General features: G+C 47.4%; 1 protein-coding gene across 5 annotated transcripts in view; it reads left to right on the top strand.

Moving 5' to 3' along the window:
- Positions 1-12,422, top strand: part of ADAMTS9 (ADAM metallopeptidase with thrombospondin type 1 motif 9) — an 87,501-nt gene that overhangs the window by 67,227 nt on the left and 7,852 nt on the right. For 2 of the 5 annotated variants that reach the window (XM_087745048.1, XM_087745047.1), the window contains exons 31-37: positions 5,560-5,730; positions 7,248-7,442; positions 9,730-9,862; positions 10,108-10,202; positions 10,361-10,455; positions 10,550-10,683; positions 12,167-12,258. In XM_087745048.1, the coding sequence (XP_087601174.1) occupies positions 5,560-5,730; positions 7,248-7,442; positions 9,730-9,862; positions 10,108-10,202; positions 10,361-10,455; positions 10,550-10,683; positions 12,167-12,258 (915 nt within the window). Of the gene's footprint in view, positions 1-5,559; positions 5,731-7,247; positions 7,443-9,729; positions 9,863-10,107; positions 10,203-10,360; positions 10,456-10,527; positions 10,684-12,166; positions 12,259-12,422 lie in introns of those variants that run through there. The other 3 variants (XR_015701590.1, XM_087745050.1, XM_087745049.1) reach the window with 3 other exon arrangements.

Genomic DNA, 12,422 nt, shown 5'->3' with positions numbered 1-12,422 from the left:
TGCGCATGAGGGTTTGGAGGAATTGGGGAACATCGGTAATTCCCACTTTCCTGCCTCGTTACCCCGGCTCCTTCTGACAACTCTCTCCTTTTGCTGAGCTCCGGGTCCATGCTTTTTGCCAAGCCATGAGCAGCACTGAGATGAGATCTCCCACAGGAGATTGTGTTTTTCTGAGTGACCAGGATCAGTTCCCAGCAAAGCCAACCCCTGAGGCTGGAGCAGGGGATAAAGCTGCTGCTCCGATGGTTCAGGGAGCAACTCCGACCTGCCTGCACTGCGGGCGATGGGTGGGCCTGAGGCTGGTGGGTGGCAGGAGGACAAGGGGACTCTGGGCAGGAGGAAGGGGGTCCAGGAGGAGCCTTCTCATCAGCTGCCTGCAGGATGCTGTGGCAGGTTTCGAGTCCACAACAGGTTTTGGCACAGAGAGTTCAGACTAGGCACAAAAATGATTATTTTCATTCTGGTTTTGTTCTGTTTTCAGCCATCCCTGAGCAAAAGAGTCCTGCCCCAGTGCTCCTCCATCCCTGTTCCACTGTCCCAGGCTCTTCCCTGTGGTGCAGGGACTTCCAGCCTTGGAAATGGGGAAGGTGATGGAGCTGCCAGCTCTGGGGAGCTGACTGCTGTGTCACACAGCCTGCAGAAGAGGCCACCAATCGCATGGAGAGGGTGTCCTTGTCACACAGGGAGAAGGGAATTGCCCATCATGGGATCTCCATGGGGATGCAGGGGATGGAGAGGGGCAGAAGACCCCCCCAACCAGGTCCATCAGCCTCTCTGCAAAACCATTGCTGGCCCCAGTGGCAGGGCAACAGGGGCTCCATCCTGCACCCTTTGAACAGCAAAGATCCTACTGATTTTGGAGGTGCATGATCAGAGCCTGATCCTGGTCACCCTGATGCCTGCAGTGCACAGCTCTGGGGAGCAGGATAAATATTAATCAAACGGGGGCCCGGCTTTTCTTGGCAGTCAGGCTGCTTTTATATTGCTCCTGTATGGCCTGGCAGGGCTTGAAGGGGGACGAAATTGGTCGAGGTCCCTTCCCCTGCCGAGACAGTGTAAAGAGGCCACGGTTTAAATGCAAAACAGGGCTGGTAACAAAAGATGGGGAGGCACCGCTGGCTTCCTGCTCAAAGTCTTGGTGTTCACAGACACTTCCAGCGCCTGCCTTTCTTGTGTCACTAAAAAAAAAAAAGAAAAAAAGAAAGAAAAAGAGAGGGAGGATGAGAAAAGCAGATTTACTGACGAGAGAAAAAAGTTGCGCAGCCTCTACATGCATGAAACGCTTTCTGCTGCAGCAAGAAAAAATTGAAGGTCAAGGCAGCTTGTGCTTTCCTCTCATCTTTCCTTCCCCATGAGCTTGTGACTGCACGGAGCACCCCAGGCTGCAGGCAGCCGCGTGTCTGACATTATCTAATATCCCCCCACCCGCGGTACCTCGGCCTGACGGGGACAGTGCAAATAAGTTTAGCTTCATTTCTCCGGTCTCGGCAGAGCTGGGAAGTTATAATGGGTTTCTAATTCTATGCAACACCTCCACGGCTACAAGAGGCTGGAGGGGACCGTGCCCCATTCCCACCTGCCCGGGAGCTGAGGTGTGATGGGATGCAGCAGGAGGCAAAGCCGAGCTGACCACTCAGTGGTACCCGACAGAAACATCCCAGCCTGACAAAGGAGCGCAGGAATGGCTGAGGGGGCTCCAGCAAATTCCTTGCAATGAACTTTTGCTTTTACGGAGCCCGTTAAATTTCTTCAGCTAATAAATTTACAGGCAGCAAAGTAGGTAACCAAACAGCATGCAGTTGCATGCATTACCCAACGGTGTAATTAGCCCTGAAAAGCCACGGCTCCTACCCTGTCTTTTCGCCCTCTTTTCCTTATTTTTGCAGCTTTTCAAACCAGCAGCAAGAGGCCCCTGCCTGCCCCCAGCCTGCCAAGCCCTTGGTGGGAGGTGGATGCTGATGTTTTCCTAAGTTTTCCAGGGCTCCTCATTGCACTGGGGGAATTTTTAACATATTACAGAGACTTTTTTTTTTTTTCCCAGGGGATCTTTGCTAGGAGGGTGGGCTGGAAGTTTCCTGACCCATAAATAACCATTAACAGAAAGATGCAGGAGATGCCCAATGTGAGCTTGCCCCTTTGGGTGACTCCAAGCAGTTCTTCTTCTGAGCACTTCTTATTTTGTTCTGATGTACCAGGTGAAAAAAAGTAATAGCGCCTTCTCCCCAGCCATAAGTACTGGCTGCATGTTATTTATAGTGAGGAGGCAGAGATTGCATTAGTATCCTCTGAGCAGGCAACAGCAATGAGCCCTAATTGACATGAAAGGCGGGATGTAAAATAACTGTCTTGTTCTTGATTTCTTATCTTTAAAGGGAATCTGTCAAGAGGGGTTTTTTTTATTGTTCCTTTTTGTTATTGTTGTTTAGAAAAAAGTTGGTCTTGCCGATGAAAAGGAATAGGGAACTTATTGGAAACCATTTATTGCTCTGTTGGTGTATCACCATTAATTAGCTGTTCTCGGTGCCCACACCAGTGAGAAGAGAGTCAATAGAAAGGGCCTTGCTAATGTCAAAGTAAAACCCAGACCAGGGTCACAAAGAAAAAGGGAAAATTGGGAGAAAGAAGGTTTGTTTTTTTTTTTAATATGAACCTCCGTGGAAGGACAACGCATGGCTCTGGAAGCTGCAATGCAATTCTTGAATCATTTGCTGTTTGGGGTGAAATCATGCCATCCTTGCCTGATTTGGATTGCAGAGTTCCCCAAGGCATGTTTGAAGTGTTTGTGGCATGGGGTTTCATTTCATCTCTGTGACAGATTTTGATTTAAAAAAAAAAAAAAAAAGAAACAATGAATGCTTTCGCAAAGCAATGCCTTTGGGGTTTTTTTAATTATTATTATTACTCTTCTAAAACTGTTGTAGAAGTGCTTGAAATGGTCCTTAATTTGAACTGCCAGGAAAATAGTTCAAAATTTGGGAAATGAGACAAAAGAGAGAAATATTGTCAAATGCCTGACCTGTTTTTCAGCTCTTGCTGTTATCCCCCGGCCCTGCTGTTTTATGTGAGATTTAGATCAGTCATGAGCATGAGATTTCATACAAAATCTATCACCGTATTAAAAGGAAAAATAGCCTTTTCATGCTAGCTGAACTGTCCACTTGCTATGAGAATAATGTTTTATAACCTTGGGGTGGCTGATTGGAACCTCTGCAGTGTTTCTCTTTGATTTGTTTTATGATGGCCTCACTGTCTTTGAGCCGTATTTAATACCTCAGTGGGATTATTTGAATTGCCAGTTATCCCCAAAAATACAAATAATCAAACTTTAATTTACTGATGATGACAAAACACACAGAGCTGGCTCAGGTTTATTTGGCCACATGACCGTTATTTGCAGAGAAACCCGAAGCAGGCTGGCATGTGTTTGAGAGTGTCAATCTCTCATCAGCAACTAATGATTTTAAATGAGGATGGGCTTTTGTCATGGTAACTCTTCATGGCTAATGTCAGAAGACCCATTGATGGCATAGAGATTATTCATCCTCCTAAAATTAAGCATAGGCCAAGGTACTTTGCAAATTTAGGCTTAAATACCCATGAAGGGGAGGGGACGAAATCAGCCTTGTTTCTTCCCACTCCTTGTGAGGTGCCTCGTTGGGCTGTGAGCTGGAACGATTCACCCTGCGCTGGTGACCACGGGCTGGGCTGGTGTATGCCAAACCAGAGACAAGGGGAGCTTTGAGCATCCCATAGCCCGCTCCCACTGTGTCGGAGAGTCCCTCGTTAGAAGGGAGCAGGAAAGTCAGGGTTCGTGCTGCCCCTGAAGGGAGCCGCTCAGGAAAGCTACGTGACGATGGAGCGCTCGTGATGCCTTCTTCACATGCAATAACCCCCTTTCAGATTTTACTTATATAATAGGGAGGTATTGGAGAAGGGCAAATATAGCACAGTTTGTTTGCTCTCTGGGGAAATCACACTCCAGCAAATTCCTCCAGCCCCTGTAGGATCGCTGTGTTTTGGTACAGACCTAGAAGGAGCTTCCACTCCAAGGACTTAAAGCAAGAGAGTAAATAAGGTTGAAAGCACATGAAGCCCTTGGGGTCTTCTGGCAGACTGGGGATTTTGCAATGTTGACTGTTGCCTAAGAGCTCCTAGGTTATTCCTTTGGAATAAATGCTGCTTTGTGGGGCTGCCTCTCCTTCCCCGTCCCCCTCCACTTTGCATGGTTACTAAATATTTACGACCAACGTGACGTTGCGCTCGCCACAGCTCTCCTGGTTTACTGCTCCTGCCACGGATTGATCTGATTTTGCAAAGTTCTCACATAATTTGCAGTCTTGGTTCTGATGGCTAATTACAGAAACAGGGGCCTGACAGTGCCTGCGTTTCACAATTAGGTGAACCCACTAAGATCTTGCTAATTGTGGGCCAGCCAGGAGAGCAGGAGCTGCGTCAGGGAGGCTGGAAACGATGTTTGGAGGGTGAGACTCTAACTGGATTAAACGGGCACGGTCCTCCGAGCCTAAGGTGACTTCAAATGATGTTTCTGTACAGATAGGGATGGTCTGATTGAAAGTTTTATCCTTTTCCTTATGGGAAGATATTTCCTTCACATTATGTAAAATGATTATTTTCATGCATTTTTTTTCTCCTTGTTAATCCAGTTAGTTGAAAGTGTTAGAAGTCCATTACAGGCAATAACTTTAAGAAAATAAGGTTTTATCCAGACAGCTGCTCTTACGCTAATTTATTTTGTTTTATGTGTGTGTTTTGTAACATGTGCTCCAAGCACAGACTCGCTCTCAGGAGCGTGGCCTCACATCCAGGCTGTTTTTTCCAAGATGAGCAGAGAAAGAACCGAGTCCTTAAAGTCTCCAGAAGCCCCTAGGGAGCAGTTGTGCTCGGCTAGCAGGGGTTGCTCTTAATATCAGGCAGGGCAGCATTTAAAAGACAATAAATCTGTAGGGCCCCCTCCACTGCAGCTGTTGCAGAGATGTGCCCCCACGCCATGCCAGGGCAGAGCGCTGCTGCTCGCCCGTTGGCAGGAATCGGGCAAGGGGCTCCCCCCACACCAGCCACAGCCAAGGGTGCGATGGCATGTATTTTGGAAGTGGGATGGCTGGGTTGTCGTTCTCCAAGCAGCTGTATTTACTAGGGACTGAAATGATGGGGGTTGGCCCCTTTCATTCCCCCTTGCCCCATCTCCTGACCCAGCATGCCCAACCCTGCATCTCTTGGTCCCATCACAGCTGGACCTCACATTCACCCCACCCCAATACCTGCTGCCTCGGTTTCTCCTCTCTCCTTATGCTTGCAATTTGGCTTGTTACCTCCAGAGGACGGGAGCAGTTTGTCACTGGATGCTCCCGCAGTGCCTGGCAGAGTGGGGCCCTGGTCTTAAATTTATCCCCAGGCGATACCCGTGAGAGATGCCAACATGGGGCACAGAGCCATCCACTCACCTAGGCTGCGGGGAGGAGGGCTTGCTCGCTTTGCAGATGCGGATTAATTTGCTGAAGTCCCTCGTGGATTGCATGAGCCGTTGTTTCTTGCAAACAGTGTATGAAGACGTGCGGGGAGGCATCCCGGTACCGCAAGGTGGTCTGCGTGGATGAGAGCAAGCGGGTGCAGAACAGTGGCTACTGCGACGCCAGCAAACGCCCCCCCGAAATCGAGAGCTGCGGCCTGCTGCCCTGCGAGTACATCTGGATCACCGGGGAATGGTCGGAGGTGAGTCCCCATCCCCATGCAGGGACCTGGCTGCTCGGCACCGGGCCGCGCTCTCCTCCTCTCGCCTCCAGCCTCGCTGAGATATTGTAACCCAAATCAACAGTGGCAGGGCAGGGCTGCGTGGTTTAATTATTATTTTTTGGTTTGTTTCTGTGTGCAATTTCCCTGCTGGAGAGAAAAGAGCGGGGCTGTGGGAGAAGACCAGGATATTAAAGAGTAAATGCCAACGTGCTCAGAGTCCTAGCTAATATCTCGAGGCAATTTTCTTCCAAAGCACATTGTATCCAGCAGACATCCTCTTTGGTTTTGTGCCATTTTATTTCATTTATTTATTTATTTGGTTTTATTCCAATCCCCTCCCAGGCAGCTCCAGGGCCCCGGGAGCTGTGTGAGGGTCTGGGTGAGCATCCTGGGGGAAAGGCGAGCCTGGATGTGACAGTGGGGGCACGTCCTTCCTCGGTGCCGTCTTTGGCAGGAGCAAGGACCCATTGTGAGCGAAGGCAGCAAGTTCGCCCTTGCGTCTGGGAGAGGGCTCGGCAAAGAAAATAGATGGGTTTTCTTTGCAGCAGGCAATGCATACGGGAGGACCCGGGTTAATCTCAGCCTGTTTCCTTCTTCAGCAAGTGAAGGATTACTTTCCACTTGGAGGAACAGCAGAGGGAAATGACAAGGCAGTTGCTGACACAGCACTGATTAAAACGAAAGAACAAGAAAAGGGAAAAAGGAAAACATGCCGGGACCGAGGGGGAGGAGATACAAGCCACCTGAGATAGTGCAGGAGGGAGAAACATGGAGAGATGAGAATTTCTTAGTGCAGCCTGGCCTCCTGGGTAGTTTTCTAAGAGAAATATTAGGGTGCCTGTGAGGCTGGAGCCCTGGTTGCCCTTTGCCCAGACACCCTCTACCCGCTCCCACTGCCTGGGACCCCCTGGGAGCACTCAGGACCATGAAGACAAGGAGGTGGGCGAGGGCTCGTGGAGCTGGAGGACAGCTCGCCCCAGCTCCTGCTCAGCCTTTTGGTGAGGAGGGCAGAAGCACTGTTTGTCCTCTAATTAGAAGGAAAACCTTCCCTTTCTTCCAGTTGCTGCCAAGTACCTGCAATTCAGGGTCAATCTTGACCCTTTTCTTTCTCTGTGCACCCCATGGTAAAAAAAGAAAAAAAAAGAAAAAAAAAGAAAAAAAAGAAAGAAAAACAAACCCAAACCCCAAATAATAGAGGCATTTTTGAGTTCCCAAGGATCTTCTGCTCCTTTCTTTGACCTTGGGAAGAGATAACTTGTGCCCAGGAGCCAACCTGGAGCAGGGGGTCCTGGAGCAGCTGTAGGAGCAGCACAGGGAGGAATTGGGAGCTCAAAGGCAGCGTCGAGCACCAACCCACTTGTAGACATTTACAATACTCATGGCTGGCTTAAATAGTTATTAGCGATCCCTCGGAGCAGCTTGCCGTGCTTTTCCTCCCCGTTTCAGGCAGCCTTCCCAAACCGTGCGGTGCTAACAGGCGCTTCCTCTGCCCGCAGTGCTCCGTCACGTGCGGGAAGGGATACAGGCAGCGCCTGGTGTCCTGCAGCGAGATTTACACCGGGAAGGACCACTACGAGTACGGGTACCAAAACACGGTCAACTGTCCTGGCACACAGCCGCCCAACATCCAGCCCTGCTACCTTGGGGAGTGCCCTGTCTCGGCATCCTGGCGCGTCGGCAACTGGGGAAGCGTAAGTTTAGCAAACTTCTTTTTTTAACCAAAAAGAACTGGAAGTAACTTGTATTTCTTTACACCGGGGACACAGTCTGAAGTTTTGGCGGGGGAATGTTTCAGAGCTGCATAAATTAATGCAATGAATACCCTTGTGCAGCAGCCGCCCTGGTGTGTGTAGGGCTCCTGCTCCAGACTGAACCCCATCGTATGGGGGAGTCCCAGCAGCCACAAGTCATGATCTCCATGAAAATTCAGATGTAGCCAAAATTTGTGGCAGTGTTGATTGTCCTGCTGAATGCTTAGTCAGAAAGTGGGGTCTTTGCCAGAAAACAAGGGTTTGAAAGCCTTGGATAGCTGGCAACTGGGGTTGATCCTACTTGGCCATGTGTATAAGCAAGACTTGGGAACCACCAATAGGCCAAAACACAGGTAATTTGAGCCTTAAAAGGATTTTTCTTTCTTTGCCCCTCCCCCTCCTTCTTACAAATGCTGGGACAGGGCAGGGGAAAGAAGTTAGCCTTTCTGCTAAAGTTATTTGTGTTGAGCCTCTTCTGGGGCCTGAACTACAAGATCAAATTTTAGTTAAGGTGATAACATTTCACTTCTTTGGGCTTCTGACATTCTTTGAAATGTGATGTTTCTCCTATAAATCTGATTTATTAACCCAGCTCAGGCATTTGTAGGAATTTGTCAAACCTTTACAAGGCAACAAGGGTCAAGTCAAGCAAAATGTAGTGGAAGTTGTCACAGTAAATGGTAAAGCCATTTGAAACCTAAGGTCCTCCTGCCCCATAGGAAGCTTCAGATCCTCCCTGCGAGTCAGATCAGAGGAGTTACAGCAAAGAGCTCAGCCTCAGTTAATTGGTATTTTCCCCCAGGTTTTCAGTGCAAAATGTCCAATTTGTTAATACAACTTCATTGTGAAGAGTATTCCAGAGAGCAAGACCTTTCGCCTCACTGTGGGCTGCTGAACATCCTACTGACTACCAAGTGCCACGACCCTTCTCATCTCTGATATTCAGAGGGATTTAATGTAAAATACCATCACCTTTGATGGACAAAGAGAGTCCTGCGCAGCCTTTTAGTTAAGTTTTATGGATTTGGACCTGATAAAGAGTAAACGCCAAGTTGCGAATACCATGAGCCATTGAAGACCATCTCCTTCATGGTGTGCTCCTTTAGACTCGTAATTTCTAAATAGATGAGCAGCAGCTTTCAGTACTTAAAGGGGGCTTATAAGAAAGACGGGGACAAACTTTTTAGCGGAGCCCGTTGTGATAGGACAAAGGGTAATGGTTTTAAACTAAAAGAGGGTAGATTCAGACTAGATATAAGGAAGAAATTTTTTACAATGAGGGTGGTGAGACACTAGAACAGGTTTCCCAGAGAGGTGGTAGATGCCCCATCCCTGGAAACGTTTAAGGTCAGGTTGGACGGGGCTCTGAGCAACCTGATCGAGTTGAAGATCTCCCTGCTCATTGCAGAGGAGGTTGGACTAGATGACCGTTAAAGGTCTCTTCCAAACCAAACTATTCTATGTTTCTATTCTATGATTCTATTCTATCATTTTCTTGGCAGCCTAACCTAGTACCTGTAGAAAGAGCTGTTTTTCAGTTCTCAAGTACTGAAAGAACAAGTTGCAGAGGGGGAGCAAGATGCTTCCACCTTCCCTCACCTGTGCTCAGCAGCAACCAGCGCGGACAAGCTGCTGCTCAGTAGCTCCAGTGCAATTTCAGCCTTAAGATTGTTCTTGATTTGTGCTGTTTGATGATGACCCAGTGTGTGCGCAGATTTAGCCATCTTTCCAGAAGGTGAGGGGAGAGAGGGTCTGGAGGCTGTGGGTTTTTTGGTGCAATTTGGATAGAAAACAACAAACCATGTCATGTTTGTTCAAAGGTCCCTGTCACTCCCAAGCAATGTCTCCCAGCCACCAGGAGAGGATTTCTACCGTTCAGGCCTTCTGGTGAACATCCCTTTCTTGTACGACCATCCTAGTGTGAAAAATAAACAATTTCACGTGAGCGCATGGTTCACCTTAACCAATGCTGCCTCATTCTGGAAAGTGTTTAAGTGCAAAGCGAAGTTCAGTAGTCTTCTTGAAATAATTAGTGATGATGATAATAATGAAGGGATTAATAATAAAAGGGATTACTTGTTTGATTAAAATTAAGCCTGTTTGAACACTTTGCAGGATTGGGGCCTTTGCTGCTGTCTCTTGATACAAGGGAAATGGGCTTTCTCTGTTCTTCTGGAGCCCAGAAACCCTTGAGATAAAACACGAATCTCTGTGTTCTGTCTTGCAGTGCTCTGTCACCTGTGGAGTTGGAGTCATGCACCGGTCGGTGCAGTGTTTGACGAATGATGACCAGGTCAGCAGCTTGTGCCGTGCAGATCTGAAACCCGAAGAGATGAGGACATGCCGCAACGTCCATGACTGTAAGTCTGCGGATTTGGACGTTACTTTGCATTTCTCGTGGCTTGAGCATCTGTTCCCATGAAACTCCTAGAGATGTGCAGTATTTCCAGGCATTGGGAGCCATCCAACTAAGCACTAAGGCACTTCAGGGAGCCCTCTTAAAAATAAACAAGGTGTTTTGATGCTTTGGACGCCTTACAGTGTTACAAAAGAAATTTTGGTGTACAGTTGCTCAGTGACTACAAGTATTTCTGTTTTGTTTCAGGTGAATTACCAAGGAGTTGCAAAGACGTTAAAAATCTCAAAGGTGTCACTGAAGATGGCGAATATTTCCTTCGAGTCAAAGGAAAGGCGTTAAAGGTGCATTTCAGCAACAGATTGATAGTTAATGCATTTCCCAAAGGTGAAGAGGACCCTGCGCGTGCTCTTCACTTCCACGCTTGGATTTTCTACCTTCGGTTTTCTTGGCCACCCCTTTGCACATGATACCTGACAAAATTCTGGCTTCTCTCTCTCAGGTGTATTGCTCTGGGATGCAGACTGACAGCCCAAAGGAGTACGTGACCCTTGTAAATGGGGATGCAGAGAATTTTTCAGAAGTGTATGGATACAGGTAAGAAATCCCTTAATTCTGAGCTTCACAATATTTTTGTTTTCCATGGCAATATTTTCCAGTCATGAGTAGAAAGGGTTTTCTTTTGATTTAGATTGCATAACCCGACTGAATGTCCGTATAACGGGAGCAGACGAGAAGACTGCCAGTGTAGGAAAGATTACACAGCAGCTGGGTTTTCCACCTTCAGCAAAGTAAGGCTGGACCTGAACACTATGCAAATAATAAGTGAGTAAAAACAGGGCCTTGCCATTAAAAAAAAATGTTTATTTTACACAAATATAGCTGTCACTACAAACAAGCAGTAGTACTCTAGTGGGCAATATTCCTGAGCTCTCCTGTTAAAAGCTGCTTTTAAACTTGGTCACCAGTTTGCTGCTTTACACTTAGGGACTGCAACTCGAGTATATCAGAGATGCTCATACTATTTCTCTGTAATACGGGAAAATATTAAGAACAGTCGCTGGTACATCTGCTATACAGAATGAATATTTGCGTGCTCCCGGCAGGCCAGTGTATTTTTTTAATATTTTATTTTATTTGGTCTCCTATTTTCAGACTGCACTCAGGCAGAAAGCTTAACCAGGGAGGAGCTGGCCCCCCGTTTTACACACAGAGGTGTCAGGAGATCCCAGTGCAGGGGACTCCACTGGGGTTGGGATGCTGCTCCCTCCGGACCAGCACAGAGGAGGCTCTTGGCAGAGCCAGACCATGGGAAAATAATTTGTGTTGAGAGTGATGGAGCTGGGGCCGTGGATTTGCAGGGGAGGAGGGGGGTGTAGCTGTGCAATATAAGTGATTCCCTGTCTCTCCTGTCATTTATGGGAGCTGGGAGCCATGCCGCTGCTGGAGAGCCTCAGTATCCCATAGGATTACGGTTTCAGTGCCCCTAACTCCAGGGATGCTATCAGTTTCCAGCAAATGTTTTCAAAATAAAACATATTGTTGGGGGTTCATTCAGTAAATAGCAGAGATTTTTTAGCAAATCAAAATCCTTCCTTGTAAAATGACTCTGTATCTGATAAGGATTTTTTTATCACTTAATTTTCAAGTCATGAGACCTCCCAGTCTATCAATCTGTAAAAAGCTACTAATAGTCTGTAAAAGCTCCTAGGTGAAGATATGAAAGGAACCACCCTCAGGGAATTTGATACCAGCTCCCTTTGAATTTCAAAAGGAGCTGGGCACCTACCTCTGTCAGGCAGGAGCTATCTCACATCCCCATCTAAATGAGTTACTTCAGATCCCTCCAGAGCAAAATACCCCAATTCCCTTTGAAACCCCGACCCCTGGGCTGGGGCAGCCAGGAGAGCACAGAGATGGTTGTTTGCCTTTGTTTAAAAGGGAGATTTAGGAGGACCCATGGCCTTCTTGAAAGTGGGGAATTTTGTGATAAAGAAATAAAACCAAAGTCACGGGTTCGAGTTTTGTTGTTATTTGTACCTGAGCCCTAAATCACCAATGTACTTAAACTGAGCTGTAGATGTTGAGCGTGTAAGTGTCCTGTTAAATTCAGTGCTCGCGTGCTGGGAGTCACATGTGGGATGAATTGGGGGATTTAATATTAAAAATCCAGCAGTCTTGACTCTCAAGATTAATGTACGTAACCAGCTTTAGTGAATTTAAACATTAGCGAAGAGCATGTTTACGTTTATTTTGTCTCTCTCCCTGCATCTTTCTCTCCGTGTTATTCACCAACTATTCTCCACAGCGACTGATTTACAGTTTGCACGGACACATGATGGACGACCTGTTCCTTATGCCACTGCTGGGGACTGCTACAGTGCAGCCAAATGCCCGCAGGTATTTGACAACAGCATTTCATAGGAATTGGTGCCATTTGTTTTGTTCAGGCCCTCTATTAATTACTGCTGATTGCATCAGCCCAACACCAATGAGTGCCACATTCTCATCTCAGTGGTGGGAAACTTTTCCCTTTGTCCGTGCAGAAAGCACTCTCCATTTTC

The sequence above is a fragment of the Nipponia nippon genome, unplaced genomic scaffold (genome assembly GCF_047370975.1).
Source record: "Nipponia nippon isolate SJK-2023a ecotype South Korea unplaced genomic scaffold, ASM4737097v1 scaffold_9, whole genome shotgun sequence".
Taxonomy (NCBI): domain Eukaryota; kingdom Metazoa; phylum Chordata; class Aves; order Pelecaniformes; family Threskiornithidae; genus Nipponia; species Nipponia nippon.
The sequence above is the reverse complement of the archived record's forward strand: the minus strand, read 5'-3'. Positions and strand labels throughout refer to the sequence as shown.